Source organism: Vanacampus margaritifer, chromosome 5 (genome assembly GCF_051991255.1).
Source record: "Vanacampus margaritifer isolate UIUO_Vmar chromosome 5, RoL_Vmar_1.0, whole genome shotgun sequence".
Lineage (NCBI taxonomy): Eukaryota > Metazoa > Chordata > Actinopteri > Syngnathiformes > Syngnathidae > Vanacampus > Vanacampus margaritifer.
Window position 1 is genome coordinate 22833887 of NC_135436.1, and position 17282 is coordinate 22851168.

Here is a 17282-nt window from a genome sequence, read left to right on the forward strand (position 1 = left end):
TAAGGAGGTCATCATATTCCCACACGGTTAGGCCTACAGTAATATCTTTGGATTGTACTGCTCCCAATAAGTCAGCGGCGGCACTGACGGGGGGCTATTCTTAACTTGCTGCGAGACAATGATGTAATGCCTGATGCACACACACACACACACGCGCGCACGCACGCACACACAGCGGCAGCCTGACTAATGCAGCGGTCTTGAAAGTGGAAACTGTGTGTTTTGTTCTGTCTTCTATCAGCTGAAGGCCTGGTTAGTCAGGCCAGTGTGCTCTGCTGTAGATTAAAGGTGTCTGGCGAGAGCGTTTAGCACCAGTGGCCCACAAGTCAAACTGCTTTTAACTGGCTGTACAGTAGATTTGAAGGAGGGGGGGCTGGGGGGGGAGTAGGGGTGATGGTGTATGTGAAGGACAAAAGGTTTGATAAGACAGAGAAAGTTACATTTCAAGGGCGCCAACTTGGAGGCAGATAGGAGGAGTCTCCATTCAGGGCGCCTCGTTATGTTTCCCAATGTTTGTTTGTACTGCGTGCGCGCTGCATGCGTGCGTGGCGCTCGGCCCGGCATGTCGTGTCACCTTGGCAGCACGGAATCAGCATGAAATTCTCCAATCGTTCTCTGCTGATCTCTCATTAGCATAGTTAAGATATCTAACTGTGTCAGACATGAGGCGCGCACACACGCACACACAGCCCTTACCCCCAGCTGTAAGCTGTCAGTTCCTCTTATCTGCACCACACACACACACACACACACACACACACACATGCGCGCACACACACACAGAAAGTGCTCTTTTCGCTGGCATGCTGATGAGCGTCGCCCGCGTCTCTTGGCTGCCTGTCACCAGTCTGCCACCCATGAGCACCAATCAGATGTGATTGGCCTGACTGACAGGGCTCTCTTCATCACACTGACAGTTAACCCTGCTGTGTATTCAGACATGTTGGGAAGATGCCTCCAGAAAGTGTTCTTTCTTTCTTCCTCCTTTTTTTTTTTTTTTTTTGCAATACCTATTCTACGCCTTACATGTTGTTTCCTGCCGTGTGTGTGTGTGTGCTGTGTCAAGCCCATTTTGAGAAAATTGTTTTCTTTGATCAAGTAAACTTAGTTGTTCGTGGACATCAGCAGCGGCTATCCATTAGCCACTTGATTGCGACATGATATCGACGGTCCCAGTTGATATTGATTATATATTTATATAAGCTTCATTCTAATATTTTCAGACTATATGACTTGGCCATGTGCATCCATGTGCAAATAGATTTTGGTGACAAATCAGACACAGTTTTTCTACATTAAGTGACAATGTTTTTTCATTACCAGGCAACCTTACGATTTCCAAACATCACGATACGATATTATCACGATATGAAGCTCACAATACGATAATTATCACAATATTGTGGGAAGGTTGGCAATATAAAAAAAAGGTCACAATATTGTAAAAAAAAATTATAAAAAATAGCTCATACAAAAAAAAAAAACACAATATTGTGCTTTTGTACATAACAGCAATGCATAAAAACCACCTACAATCTCTAATAACACTTAGTATTGAGGCACTTGCTCGCTAATGCACGCACACATCGAGTTCCTCCACTTATAGCATATTTCCACAGGAGCCCAGCACCGCACTGCTCTGCTTGCTGTCGGGTCAGCTCAGCCCAACCCACGCACGCACTGCGTTTCCACCTCCAATGTGCATCTGGGACGCTGGGCGGAAGTAACGCATAACCGGCTGCGACACAATAGTCGAGCGCGAGAAACCACACATAACCAAAACACAAAGGTCATAAAGGACACGTCTGCTAATGTTTTTTTTTGTTTTGATAAGTGTCCCACCCCCCGCCCCCTTGCCGATGTCCATTACTGATGACATCACAGGACCGACCGCCCAATCAACTACCGTGGTGTTTTACGTCATGTCCTGGGCTCGCTCTGGCCCAACGTAGGCGTGAGTGCCGTGAGCAGCTCCGCACGGTCCACTTCCGACACGGTCAGCTGTAATGGAAACGTAGTGGAAATACGCTAATATTCACTCGATTCACAAGCAAGTTCACCTTCATCTGACGATTGGTGTGGATTTTAAACATAAAAGGCCAAAACATCTCTTATGAAAGTTAAACTGCACTAAAAAAACTAGCCATCAGAGGGTGCTAGAACTGCACAAATGGAAATCAACCTGACTTTTTTTAACAGATGTGTTGCTTTTAATATTGTCACATGACTACGACGATATTGTGGCAGTTTTAATATTGCGATACAGACGCTCCCCACCTTACGAACGAGTTACGTTTCGGACGATCGTTCGTAAGGTGAATTTGTTCGTAAGTTGCATCAGTGCTATATTTTGTATTATAATTTATGTTTAAAGCCTATATAAGTATATTGAAGGTTTATATAAGTATGTTTAAGGCTTGTACAAGTAACCTGCATTGGTTTGTACTGAAAAAAAATTAATAAAATGGAGAGAATACGTACAGTACTGTACTGTACTACGTATGTTAGAGAGAGAGAGCGAGACACACACACAGTATGTACATGTACGTAATAAGATAAATAAAATGAAGTTTAACTTACTTTTGGATGTACTCGATGCTTAAGGAGATGATAGAGGAGGAGGAAGAGGAGGATTTTATATCATGAGAGATTCTTCGTCGTCGCTGGAATCGGCTTCAAAAGTTATTTCCTGCTTCATGGGGACCGGCGTTTTCTTCCTCCTCCTCGCCACGTTGCTCAGCCTCCAATGAGCTCTCACAGCGCCAATCGTCGGTATTAGCGGCGGAAAGAAGCACTACGCGCAATACAAAATCTAACTTACAGCATTTCTTTCCGAACATTTTTCGACATACTGTATGCGCAGAAATGTTCGTATGTACCGTTGTTCGTATCTCGAATGTTCGTAAGTAGGGGAGCGTCTGTATCACCATATTGCCGTTATCCTTACAGCCCTAGTGAATAGAATAAAAAGGTTGCCAATTTCGTTTTCATATCTTCAGAGTAGGATTTGGACATAAATATACACATGAACATCAATTTTGGTGACAATTGTTCACGTTTTTCGTACATCATGCAACCGTCATGGAATGATTGGGGCTGCTACAGTCGTCAGCTACTGACAGTGTAAATATCTTCCCTGGATTGCGTTTTTAGGCTCTCCATGCAATACAGTATTGCAACGCTATCTCAAAAAGTTCAAGCAAAATGAATGCTTTGAAGCTTTGCTGAGCCCGTTTTCCATGTAGAAGTAGGTTAGAACGTTGGCAGCACGCATGTCCAAAATATGGAATTATTTTATACTTAAATAATGAGCATAAACGGCAATGTGTACCACAATCACTGACAAAAACAATGTTGGCAAATTTAATATAGCCTACTATCGTCATTTAAAACATAGCCTAATGACGGTTGACCCCGCAAGTGGTCAAAAATAGACACTGCCGCCGGTCCACTGTCAGTCCCTTTATTGAGCAAACAGTAAGAAAACAACACGTAACAAGCACATTAATTCCCGAGCTGCCGATGGCCACGACTCACCCAGCTAGCTACCTCAACATTCTCATTACCTGACACCCACGGCAGTCGCCACTCACCAGGACAGGCCTGAGAATAATTGGTAAATATTGTCCAGAATTTCCCGTTTTAACAGTGCTTCGCTTGATTGAAGAGAGTGTAAAAATGTTGCCTAAAACATGTCCTGTAGAGTTAATAAAGGTTTCATGATGGCTGAGTTTGACCTGGATTAGCAGATTAATTAAATTCCAATTGAACTGCGTTTATTTTGAAAATGTTAATTACATTTTTGTATTATACTTATTATAATCCCTCCAGGAGAAATTGAATTTACACTCTGCTGTTCGTTTTTTGTTGAACACCACACAGAGAAGCAAACCGCAGGCATGCAAAGCGATGGGGTTGTGCAAATGGTGACCGCGCCCCTCAGATGAGGTTGGATTAATTATTTAAGGTTGGATTAATTCACTTGACATTATTTCTTATGGGTAAAAATGCTTTCAAATCTGAAGAGCATGCCAGAATTTAGCAGGATACAAAGAGTCCCAAAAGCCACTATACACTTCTTATTTTCTGTTTCATTTCAGGTATCATTCAAAAAGACGCGAGCCCATCAGTATTTGACATTTTAGGCTTTGCAATTTTTTTTTTTGGGCGTATCATTCCCTTGCTAATTGACAGCGAAGCAGTGTTGCAAAAATTACCACCTGGAAAGAAGTTTTTCTCTCCCTGACTGCAGTTCAGCGCCAGTTTGAGAAGCTTGATGGTCGTCTGTCTCTCCAAATGATGACTTAAATAGAAAAAAAGGAAGTCTGTAGGAACTTTTGTAGTATCCTAGGGCTCAAAATGGCCTCAAAATAAAGTAATTTAAAAAAAATCCACAAAAATTAAAAGTCTATTTACTATTTAACAACAAACTAAATTTCAACTGGTTTCCCCCTCACCATTAACTTTAAATAGCTTCCACAGACCTATTCAAAATAAATATATTTTTACATTTTGATGATGTTAAAAATGTCTGACTAAGATGAAACAAAATGTTTTTTCCCTTGATGTGCGTGTCAGTTTAAACTACTAGCGTCGGACATTTACAGCAGCAGTTACTTGTTAGCCCCCACTATTATAACGGCAGCATTTGCGATATTATTTTGTCCTTGACGGCACTAGCCGTTCTCCGGAGGGAGATCAGAGGTCACGGTCGTCGGCGGCAAAATAATGTTCCCGCAGCCGTTCGAGATTCATCGCCTTGCTCAAGGACAACTCAGCGGGGGCAAACGTTTGCTCTCACGGGGCCTGCTGAATGCGGTTATTGCGTTGCTGTAATCTGCTTTGCGCCGGGTGTTAAATGTTGCGCATGTGCTCCTGTGCCAGATCCCGTACCTGTGCTGGAGCTGGCTCAGCAGCTGCAGCTGAAGCTCCAGAGGATGCACGACATTGAGACGGAGAACACCAAACTTCGAGAGACACTGGAGGACTACAACAAAGAGTTTGCAGAGGTCAAAAACCAAGGTTAGAGGAAAATATAGATGTTTTCACGTAGATAATTCTCCCTTGATGTCCCAACTGTTGTTTTTTGGCCTGCAGGCAACCAAGAACTGACATTATCAAGAGTCCTGTATTATTGGTTGCATTCATTTACCCTTCAAGCATGGCGGTTGAGTAGTTAGCACATCCATCTCACGTTATTTTTTGCGTATGCACTTATTGGGTTAGCTGTATTGCTACGTTAGCATAACGTCCAAGATGTAGAGCGTCAAAAGGGATTTTTTTTTTGCCAAACAAACATTCACAAATTAACACTCCCTTGAAAAAATTCTCATTTTTAGAGAGGTGCCGTCACAAGTACCGATACCTTGAAATAAGGATGGGTATCGGCCCAATACCGATACCTGGTATCGGTACTCGCCCATCCATGGGTGAAAAAAATACCAATAAATACATATAATTAAGGGAAAATACTATCGCAGTATTTATATCATTGTTGGGATATGCACTGTACCTGTACTTAAATTATACATTTAAAAACATGAGAATTATCTTGATTATTATTATTATTATTATTATTATTATTATTATAAATTATTTGACACATTGTAATGTTTTTAAACTTTTTTTCCCCCCTAGTCTACAGATGACCTAACCCATCTTTACTTATGTTGCGGGTCAAATTGACCCATTTGCAAAATCTAGAAAGAAAGAAAAAAAACTTAGGTTCTACTTTGGCTCCTGGGCTTTGTTTATTAATTTTCAAATTTTTCAAATTTTTTTTTTTAATTTTTAAAAAACTTTGCATTGCATTATGTGATATTTTTTGTGTCCCCATACAACTTGATCACTTCTGATGCAATCCCAATATTGCAGCCTATATTAGTGTTCAGTTCTGATTTTGATCTAATACGATTTCAGCAGGAATGATGCTTTTATTTATTTTTTCGTATGAAATGTAAGAAGACTTGATCAATTGAAACAAAGAACAATAGTGATCAACAATAGGCATAAGTAAATACGACCCATTTATTCCAAACATTTGGGTTACATCAATTCAAGCCCCAAAAATGAGAATGTACTGCAATTGAATAAGTGGGCTCTGCATGCTAGATCCAGACGGTGCTGGATAAAAAAACAGGAGCGCAGTTTGGAATGGACTGCTCTTATATGAGTGCTAATATTGGAGATTCTGAATGTAGACCAATACAATCCCCATACGGTTTTGTTGTTGTTTTTTAATCAGGCCGATATCAGGTATCAATATCCGATCAGGACACCCCTAAAAGCATGTTAAAGTGCATGTTTTTGTATGAAAAGTATTTATTAAAGTTTGATTGATAAGCGGTTCCGAAAATGGATGGATAATTGATAGATAAAAATTATCAAAAGTTGCACACTCCTGCTTTTGACGGGTAAACTGACGCAGTCTGCAAGCATGAGAGAGAGAGGAAGAGAGAGAGAGAGAGAGAGAGAGAACAATATTTCCTTTCACAGCACATGAAAATGATGAAAAGCAAAAGGATCACCAGGGAGCCTGTTAATCAGATTTTAAAATAAATAATCTATCCTGACATCACAAGCAACTTGAGAGCCGTGTGCCACTTTGAATTACGGATTTATAAATCTTGTGTGATTTGGAAATGGTTGCAATTATAATTAAAAATGGATGGCCCGACAAGTCTATGCAATGAAAATGTGAATTGAATCAAGTGTTGTCTTTCCTTTTTGCATTCGCACTCTCAACTCCCAAACATTAACGTCAGTTTGTTTGACGATATTTTTACAGTGGAGAGAAAACCCGCATGGCGGACGTTTTTCATCCACATTTGGAAATATTTGAATAGCTCGTGCATTATTAAAAGCACAAAATGTACAAGGTTTTACTCTTCCAATTAGGTTTTCAGGGGGAAAGAACATGTGGCACATTTTCATGAATAAAAAACGACAGGCTACCTCAGGGTAAAGAAAGATGGAAAAAGTGACAAAGGCGGAGATGAGCGAGAAGGAGTTGTAAAAGTGGTTTAATTTCAAGTCCAGGGTAAGGAGGAGGGGGGGGGGGGTAGACTAGCGGGAGGAGGAGGCATGGAGGGAACAGGGAATGTTTTGGAATCTCCCTTTTCTCAGCGAGGGTTAATTGGAGCAGCTCGATAGCGGCAGGGTTCCATTCTGCCATTGATTTTCCTGTTCCCTCATCCTTTATCCCTCCTTCCTGCCTCAATAGATGGGGGATATTTAAACCCCAAAACGCGCTTGTGGAACTCCCACTCCTGTTAAACACACACACATGCTGAGCCTCCACACGCACGCACGCGCACACACACACACACACATACAAATAGTGCAGGGGCCATTGATCCTTGCTACCTAAATGTTTAAAGTTCAGTTAAGCAGTTAAGGGGTAAGAGGGCTCTGAGGGGACTCTCCTCTATTGATTATGTGTCAGAGTAGTGAGACCGGAGTTTAAATCACACGCGGGGCGCGCACAAACACACACACGCCTGCTAAGAGCCCTCAGTCAAAGGCTGCGATGCTCTTTATCACTGTCTCAGGCATTTATATCTTTCTGAGAAATCCACACACATACACAAGAGGCCTATTTATTACTCCAGTTATGTGTTAGATTTATTTGCGGGCCGCCCCGCGCAGAGCTCAGCCGTCAGCGGGTTCTGGGGTTTCGGCGCTAATGCAGTCCTAATGAATACAGCGTATCTGCTCTCGGAGAACGCCAGCGTCTCCTCCATCCGCTTTGGATGGAAAAGGCCGGGCAGGAGCATCCGGAAGCGCGTGCAGCAGCAGGCCCTCCCGTCTCTGTCGCCTGGGGAGGGTTCGCACGAACGCGCACATGCTGAACATGCGCACTGCCGCGCAGCTGGAAGTGTGAAGCCAATGAACTAAGATGACAGAAGTAAAAAATTTTGTTGGAACCTCATTGGTCCAATGCGTAGACTTCAGCGCATCTCACGAGACCTTACTTTAATAAGTATGTAGGGATTTATACTGTGCTTTGTTTTTTCTTTGGCATTATCCAACATGTATACCAAGAGAAGATTCTATAAGTGATTTAAAATTGGCTAACTTCTTTTTGCACTAAAACAAGAAAAAGGAAACGAGGTGAGGTCCTATCCCTGGATTAAAACCCTATAACCTTGTTTAGAACCATTTCTTTAACTCTTTGACTGCCTGACGTTTTCAGAAACGGGTTGTCCCCAGTGCCAGCCGATTTTAAGCATTTTGACTGATCTTTCAAGGTCCATAGAAAATTATGTGTTTGGACTATGGGAACACACATACTACCAAATGAAAGATTGGACTCTCATCTTTCATCAGAAAAAAAAGTTTGTTTCTACCTTATTCCGTTTTTCAGTAATCAACAATAGAAAATGGTTAGTTTCACCTCTGTTTTGAAACAAACGTCTTTTAACGTCTTTGGCACTCCTCCATAGGATTTTACTAAACGTTATTTAACGTTTTTGGCAGTCAAAGAGTTAACTTCAAACAAGTAGAAAGCATAATCCATGTTTGAAAAACAAACCCAGGCTCGAACCCTTAAAAATTGTAACCCCTGAACTTGAACCTTACAGAGTCGATACTTGAACCCTAATTTGCAACCATTATTCCTAGATTGAAATGTTTTTTTTTTTGCACTTGATGACGATGTTAAAAGTGCTAAAACTGCACAGTTAACCTAAATTGTACTGTATGTGATGGTGACAATTTAGTTCTATTTTAATTAAAACCCTCATCTAGTTTTGAAAGGCTACTTTTTAAAACCTTAACTTGAAATTCCAACCTTGGCTTGAACCCCAAATGTTTTGTTGTTCTTTGTGTTTATATTTTAAAAACTGTTCTTCCCCTCCTCCAAACAAGCTTGTGTAAGCTTTCTTTTAAACTATACAGTATATGTAGTGGATTGTCCACCATATCCGCTACACTTGTGGCTACTTACTAATTTGACTCATTGTAAAAAAAAATATATATATATTTTTAAAAAAGGTGTAAAAAAAACCGGAATTCTCTTTTGATTGGAATTATGTCACAACTATCAAGTAACAACATAAACGCTAAGAATACAAAGATAACACCCGTCGAAAACGGTTTGCTTTCCCAATTAGTAACACCAGTGGAACCCCAATTAAGTACTACCTGGCCACCTCAGGTAAGCAAACAAAAACACACTGCCCCCTAGTGTTTGAAAAACAAATCAAACATGGGGCTCCTACACTATATATTAAACTTTACACCGATCTGATTGGCTGGATCAGGATCAGTTGATATTTTCCATTCTATGCAATATTGGTGATTGGCTGTAGTGTCTTAATTTGCCCAATCGATAAATTATGTCATTGATTGGCGCCACGAAGTAAGATATTGTATTTTTAAATCAATGTGTATAATCGTTTTTTAAAGAATATTTTGAGTTAAAAACAATTTCAATGCATTTCAATTGGCGCCGCTGAGTTTCTTAGATGAAAAATAAAGGAAAATATAAATCGAGTGGGGGCGGGGGTCACTCAATAACCTTACAAGCTTTGCGGAAACATATCTAAATTTCTTAAAATAACAAATGGTAGATTCACTTGCAACTTGCTGTAGCACTTCTTTTGCTTAAACAATAACCTTCCGCATATAATATACAATAATGACTGAAAATCAGATCTGTTCTTTGTGTCGTTTTTTTTCATGCCCCTATTTTCCACGTTGCCTCTGTTTTCACATCCTCTGCGTTTATTGCCTGTGTTTGCATCAGCGTTGATGTGTGCATTTCCCGCCTGCAGAGGTGACCATCAAGGCCTTGAAGGAAAAGATCCGCGAGTATGAGCAGTCACTGAAGAACCAAGCTGAGAACCTGGCGCAAGAAACGCAGCTCCAGTTACACAACGACTATGCAGAGAAAGAGAGGTATGTGTGTGTGTGTGTGTGTGCCCTTTGTCATTCAAATCCATCATGTACTTGTAATATTTTTATTAGATGTAACAATGCAGCCCTTTTCTTTTTTTAACCTAAACCCCCCCCCAGCATTCAGTCTTCATCAGTTTAATCAACCCATTTGCATTGCATTCCTCATTGCCTCGGCTCTTTTAGATGAATGGCGGATTGGAAAGTAAAACAATGGCCGATTTCTCCCATGGCTGTGCCACTTTACCTTGATTGGAATCAGCCACCTCAGACTGCTCTTTTCTGTTTTCACCACCAACTATTCCAACCATCCTGTCTGGATTTAATGTTACACATGGGTCCTTTTATTGGCTGCGGGAGTGGAATGAAACCCTAGAAATAACTTGATTTGATATGCCTAAGATTAGCGTTCATAATTAATTGTAATGGACCACTTCCTCGTTGAATAAAAACCCATCTGGATGTCTTTTTTTTTCACATAGTGATTTTTGTCAGAAACACAGGGCGCTTGTGCTTGCTGTAATGAATGATTAAAAAAAACACATTGCCGCCAGATATTCTATCAATGTGAAATGTTATCTTGTGATGCCACATTAAGTCAAATTTGTCAAAGGCATGTTAAATGTGCTTATCCTGGTTAGTGTTTGTTGTACTCTTTCAGAGTTAAAAAAGGATCTTCTTGGTGTTCTTAGAAACAGTATGAAAAGTCTGTGGCATCTTGTGCCTCTAATTTGACATAAAAGAAACCACTGTAAATGAGTAGGGAAAAAAATGCTGTTTGAACAACAAACATGGCTTCTTCTTCTTCTTTTTTTTCCGATTGTAAACTCCCCCTTTAAGGCATCATGTGCTGATACTATATGAAGTTGTGATGACGAATTTGGGGAGAACATGCTAAATCCATACAGGACAGCCGGAGCTGAGATTTAAGTTACGTTTTTTTTTTTAAACATGGCTTTATCATTCACAATAAGTTATTTGATAAAACATGTCATTTTTATTACATATAATCATAATTATTATGAACTCATTCACTCCCAGCCATTTTCACTAAAACAACCCCCTTCACTTGTCTTACTGGATTTGGACAGATTTTGCAAGGCCCAAAGAATATTGTGTTCTATTGCTATAAAAACGTGAGACCTACCAAAAGAAAGATTAGAATCTCTTCTTTCATCAGGAAAAAATTCAATCTATTTCCGTTTTGCAACAATTAGCATTAGATTATAGCTAAGTTTTATCATTATTCACAAATCTAGTTAGAAATGTGAGTAATGAGCTTTTTTCTCTCTCAACATGGCCCCTGGTTGATCTCTTTTGCTCTGCTGCCACCTGCTGGCTGTTTGTGTAATAACTACCATTTCTTCAACCGTTATTTGCAGTTGAGAGGCTGCATCAAAGCCTTCTGTATGCTCTAGCATAAAAAAACAACAACAAAAAAATAAAAAATAAATACATCTTTGGGACACTTAAAACATTTAAAATAGAACGTATTTATACGTTTTTGGGAGCAAATTAGTTAATTTATTTTAAAAAAAATAATAAAGTGACTTAATACACTGAATATCAAGTTCAATAGAAAATCACACATTTTATTAGGTGAATGGGGAAACCTCAATCGTATCAACGTGACAAGAGATTCCAAAAATGACGGTCTGTCAAAATGCTCAGTCAAAAATGTTCTCCTCACTCGACTCACAACAAACCGCATTACAGCAATCCGCTTTTTTATCGTGCGCTCATTGCCCGATTTAAGACATACAGACGAAGATGAGTTGTCCCGTTTGCATTTCCTGTACGTCAGTGTTTTATAGCCCCCTTCCTGTCTGACTGAGGGCCCACTTCCTGCCTGTGGGGGGGTGGGGGGGGGGGGGGCAGTAAATGGATGGCACCTCTGATACGTGACTTCTTCAAGGAGCGAGCGAAGGAGAGAGATGAAAGGACGAAATTGAGGGCAGGGGAAAAAACGGAGATGACAGGAGAGACGGCTCGGCGGTGAAGGGGGGGAGGCATCAAAGAGTGCCATAAAGACGCTCTTTGTGCTGGATTATTGATGTTTTTACACGCGGTGGCAATTTCTCAGCAGAGACTAACTTTTTATATGCTAAGAATGAATCTATTTTATCCGTGTGGTTTTTGTAGGCCCGCGCCTCCCCGCCCGCTTCCTCGACACTCCTCGCCCCCGCCCCTGGGTGCTGAGTGCCCCAGTGGCTAGACATTCCTGCCTAATAGGGCTGCTTAATGAGGAGTGGGTTGCGTTGGAGGGATTTTTAGTCGGAGGTGGGGGGGGGGGAGACTTGAGAAATGGTGGTGGGAAAATGGAGAATAGCTGCAGTGGCCGCAAAAATGTGAACGCGACTTTATGCTCTCTTTGTAACGTGACTTTTGTCGGCCTCGGTAGGAAACTCCAGGAGAGCCAAGACTCCATGTCGTCACGGTTGGAAGAGGCCGAGCACAAGGCCCAGTCCCTCCAGACAGGTAATCCACCCTGAAGGAACTCTGAAATGTGGCGCGGCTTTGTGTTTTTTCTAACAACGCTTGTCAATGTTCTTGCAGCTCTTGAAACAACTCAGGCCGAGCTCTTTGATTTGAAGACAAAATACGACGAGGAATCCTCAGCAAAGTACGTGTCGCCTCCACCTCCCTCCTCCGCCGTAGTCTGTTCCTGACATAATCATCCTGTTTAGTGCACCTCTTTGCCTGGAAACTCCCTCTGCTCTCGGAACAGCTGGATTACCTCCCACAAGGCTCAGCCAGCCTTCAAAATCCCGGCATTACCCCTGCACCGTAAATACCGACAGGGACTGTGATGCGTTTTGCAGCCACGGCATTTCCTTGTCGTGTATTTGTGTCAGAGTTGCTCCCCAGCATGCACTGCAATCCCTAAATTTACTGAAACATGATCTGGAGGGGGGTGGGGAGGGGTGATGGCTGCGAGCACAGATGTGAACACAAATATCTAAATCAGTTAGAATTTGGCATGGTGATCAAAAACTGGATTTATTGAAAGAGTGTGATTTTAATTTGATCATCTCATGTCCCCAATCCTGTCTTTTTAGATGATTTCAAAAGGGATGGAGGGATGAGGTTGAAGCGTAACAACATTAGCAGAGTCCACATACTTGGAAATGCTACAGTATACCAACAACTGACCTTGAGGAACATTGTTTACCCCGGTTTCCCTTTTTTGCTCATGTTTTGGTACACAAGGTGAATGAATAGTCAGCATGCAAGTGACTCGCCACCCTAATGCCGATTGTGCCAAGGCAGCGGATCTTCATTCGCCATAAACTTGCTCAAATGTACGCTTAACCTAGCCATCCCTAGTATGAAAAATGTATATCGATTTTTTTTTTTTAAACTTATTATTAAAGGTGCAGCGAGTTTCCAGGGTCAGAAGCATCTCTTAGTGAACTGAAAATGTAAATAATTAGTTCCCTTCAGTTATCACTTGTGTAATTCCGGTACCACTTTTTGGCTTCCGATGCCAGTACCGCACCAATTCCACACCATTTGAAAAAATACTTTTTTTTTTATTCTAAAGAACTGCATACCCACTCGGCAATATATCGCAATATTACAGCGTGCAATTGTCGAATCGATTCGATATGCGGCCGAATGGATTTCCAAACATCAATTTTTATGGGAATATTCAACAAAACGTCTTACTTAGGGTTAGGATTCACACATTAAGCATGGAGGAATGTTATATTAATGGAACATTAAGCCTTAATATTTTATTTCAGTGCTGTTCAAACATGAAACAGACTGCAACCTGTTTGTTAAATGCAGTGGCTCAGTTATAAGCCAGAATTTTCAGATAAATACATTTTCATACAAATCTTACGGTGTACATGTACAAGTTTACTGATTAGTTTTTTCAAAATTTAAGTTTTTAAAAAATTCGCAATAATCAATTTATAGATTTGTATCGGGAGTAATCGATATCGAATCGTGACCTATGAATCGTGATACGAATTGAATCGCCAGGTACTAGGCAATTCACACCCCTAATACTCACTTTGATGTAAAATCGTTACTATCTTGGTCAGGCACCGCTTAAAAACCTTTGTAAAACAGGAAATGCATGCATTGAACACCTGTGAGTGTGCGCTGCGTTCAAATTTCTATACTAGTATCGGTAAATGGCATTGGCCCGTTATTTGTTAGTACTCGCCGATACCGTTGCCAGCATTTTAATGCAGTATCGGGGCCCCTCCTGATACTGGTATCGGTATTCGCACAACACTAATTATCAGCATTTCAGTCTTTTATCGGCCATATGATTTTTTTTTTTTTTAAAGGCTGATGCCGATCGTCGGTCATCAAAATGCTGAATATCGGTGCTGTTAATCGGTCTATCCCGATATAGCATTTTTACTTAGAACTGCATGAAATGATCTGTAATTTTCTGCTCTAATTGATTGGCCTGATACCAATACCTGGTATCGGTCTCACCCATTCCTAATAAAAATCCTAATGAGATTATTTTTCAAAATCGTTCAGCCCTACTCCTCACCTCATTGTCCTAGTATTTTAAAACACATCTGCAAAGACATCTCACACTTTCTGTCAGTCCAAGTCTGACCTTTTTTCCGGTAAAAAAAAAAAAGAAAAGAAAATTTCAAAAATCTGTTCCTAAGAACCAAAGCATTGTCTGTATATACAACATCTATTGATGAACTCTTATGCTCAACCACAGTATTTTCACGACACATCTGCACAGACATTTCAAGCATTCTGCAAAAAAAAAAAAAAGGCTAGTGATTCATGGAGGTTGTGACTGATGAGAGACCTGTGAGATCAGGTAACTCCAATACTTGAGAAGCGACAATCCATCAGTATCGATCTTTCTAGCGGCGGCGAAGATGAAAACAGAAGCTTTTGCTTGTCAGCACTCCACTCTGTGAAGTGGCGTTTTGACATTCACACTGCCGCGTTCCCTTGGGGTGAGCAAGTAGGAGTTGACCATTCAAATCGGCGCCAGAAATGTCAGAGTTATTCAGTGAGAATGGAAAAACGCCCGAAGATTACCTATAAAATGCTCTAATTGTTTCTGAATCCACTCAATGCATAAAACAGCGGATTATAAACGAAGCTTTTCAGGGTTTTTCTTTCTCTCCCCCACCTCGGCCCAAATTCACCGTTGCCTGTCCATTAAGAGAGTTGTTAAATTGACTGGCTGTTACAAACGGATCGATTCAACTTCCCTCATCCTCGCGCTACTTTTTACCCCCCCCCCCCCCCCTTTTACTTCTCCCTCACTCAAACACTATCTTTTATCTGTTTATGAGAGGAAAGTCCACAGGAAGATTGCACAGTGCAACGGTGCCAATCAATACCTTCTATAGACTATCTGCAGTCACCCCTTTGCATTTTACTTCGCCCGCAGCCAGATTGCACTCTTTCACTCATTTCTTTTACATTTTCCGTCCTGCTTTTGCCTCTTTTATGTGGCAAGAAAACACATTTTGTGTCGAAGGGCCCCATTTGCTTGCATAGGCTAATAAACACATGCCTGCCCACATCCCCGCGCGCGCTCATGTACACATTCAAACGCACGCACGCTCGCTCGTGAGCCCGAGGCAGTCAGGGTCCTTGACTATGTGGCGTGCTGTGATCTGAAATTTTAATGCAACGCTTTAAAGCACACACAAACCCTCTCTAACCCCGCACCCTCCCAGTCCTTGGAGTCCTTCCCCCCCGTTTACTGCTTGGCTGAGCAAATCGCCAGTGTTTGGCTGAACACAACTTTTAACCCTTTGACTGCTTCACAGTTTGCCCCCCCCCCCCAAAAAAAAGCGTACATACATTACGTTTTCACACCAGCGGCGTTTGCATCCGTACGCACACGCACACTTGCGCTGAACTTGCTGCTAAGGAGGCCATTGCGTGACAAATCTGCCATCCTCTTGGTGCATTTGGGTAATCTGCCTTTTAAAACACACACACACACACACACGTTCTGAGAATTTGTTGGGTCGCCGTGCTGGGGACTGTGTGAGCTCCAGCAGGAAGCGGGCCTGCAGATGTAGCTCTTTGAGGGTCTGCCTGGCCGCGTTTTTACCCGTTTAGTCACTATTAAAGATTAATGATATATTGATCCACAGCCCTGCAGGGTGTTGTGTGTGTATGGCCGTGCACATGTGTGGTTTATTCTGCCCGTGAAGGCTTGAGGGTCCATTTGAGGAGGAACAAAATTGGAGGTGATTAGGGAGCACTTTGTACATATTTCCTGTTTGCATATCAAATACACACACACACACACACACACACACACACACACATACACACAGTACTGTACTATGAAGTGGGCCAAAAGGTACACACACTGTCACACTCTCACAACCAGCTTCCTTTTAAGCCTCCTTGAAATCCCCAAGGTAACACACTGTGAAAATGCAATGTGGAGAAGGCTACGGGAAGAAAAGGGAATGGAGTGATGAAAGCTGCAGGGCAAAAAAAAAAAAAAAGAGAGAAGGAAAAAGCAAGCCGGGGTCTGGAGGCTACTGCAAGGAAGAAGGGATCAGAGTGTGATAGAGGAGGGAAATGAAAATCTAAATTGGGGAATATCCTGCTGGCACCGAGGACACGGGCTGAAGGGGGTGGGGGTGGGGGGGCAAAGAGAGTAGGAAAGTGGAGGAGTTGAAGTAAAAGGAGAGCGGCAGACATACAGTAGGGTGGGAGAGAGGGAGAGATGAAAAGGCCTGTCTGTAATGGAGGAAGTACAGTAACAGCTTAAAGCCAAAGTTGACCCAAAAAATGTATTTACAATATGTTCTATGCAGCCCCACTAGTGTAAAAACGACATTTGGATTAATATTACCTTGTGGAATATGAGTTAAGAAGCAAAATCCACCTGTTTTATCCATCTCAGGTGGCGGCCATTTTGTCTTGTACTGCCACTTACCATCGACTGAAAATGACACATTTGCTCAGAGCGCCGATGACCAATCACGGCTCACCTGTTTTCCAAAGCTGAGCCGTGATTGGTTGTTGGCGCAGCCCCGAGCAACTGTAATGTCATTTCCAGTCGACTGCAAGTGACAAAATGGCCGCCCAGGTGTATTTTGCGGAACTCATATTCACTGATCTGAATAAATGACTGGATAGCCCATACGCGCCTGTGCAAGCCGTTGAAGCAACAGGGCGGCCATCTTGCTCCTCCCATCTCGTGAGCAGACTACTGTATAAACTATACGGTATACTATAGATTAGACATATACAGCTCGTAGGCAGTTAGTATAGGGCCGGAGGTGGGGTGGGGGGTTTGTGGCGGGGTGATCACTCTTTTTTAACAAGTAAAAAAATAATAATAATAAGTGGACGCTATGTGCTGCTTTTTCTGTTATCGCTCAGTTCCTCACACCCCAATATTAGATTTG

The 17282-nt window shown here is 41.7% G+C and overlaps 1 protein-coding gene across 4 annotated transcripts in view; it reads left to right on the plus strand.

The window, feature by feature from the left end:
- Window positions 1-17282, plus strand: part of cux1b (cut-like homeobox 1b) — a 93163-nt gene that overhangs the window by 43310 nt on the left and 32571 nt on the right. For all 4 annotated transcript variants that reach the window (XM_077566932.1, XM_077566928.1, XM_077566929.1 and 1 more), the window contains exons 5-8: window positions 4885-5022; window positions 9777-9900; window positions 12299-12375; window positions 12454-12520. In XM_077566932.1, coding sequence (XP_077423058.1) covers window positions 4885-5022; window positions 9777-9900; window positions 12299-12375; window positions 12454-12520 — 406 coding nt within the window. The remainder of the gene's footprint in view (window positions 1-4884; window positions 5023-9776; window positions 9901-12298; window positions 12376-12453; window positions 12521-17282) is intronic.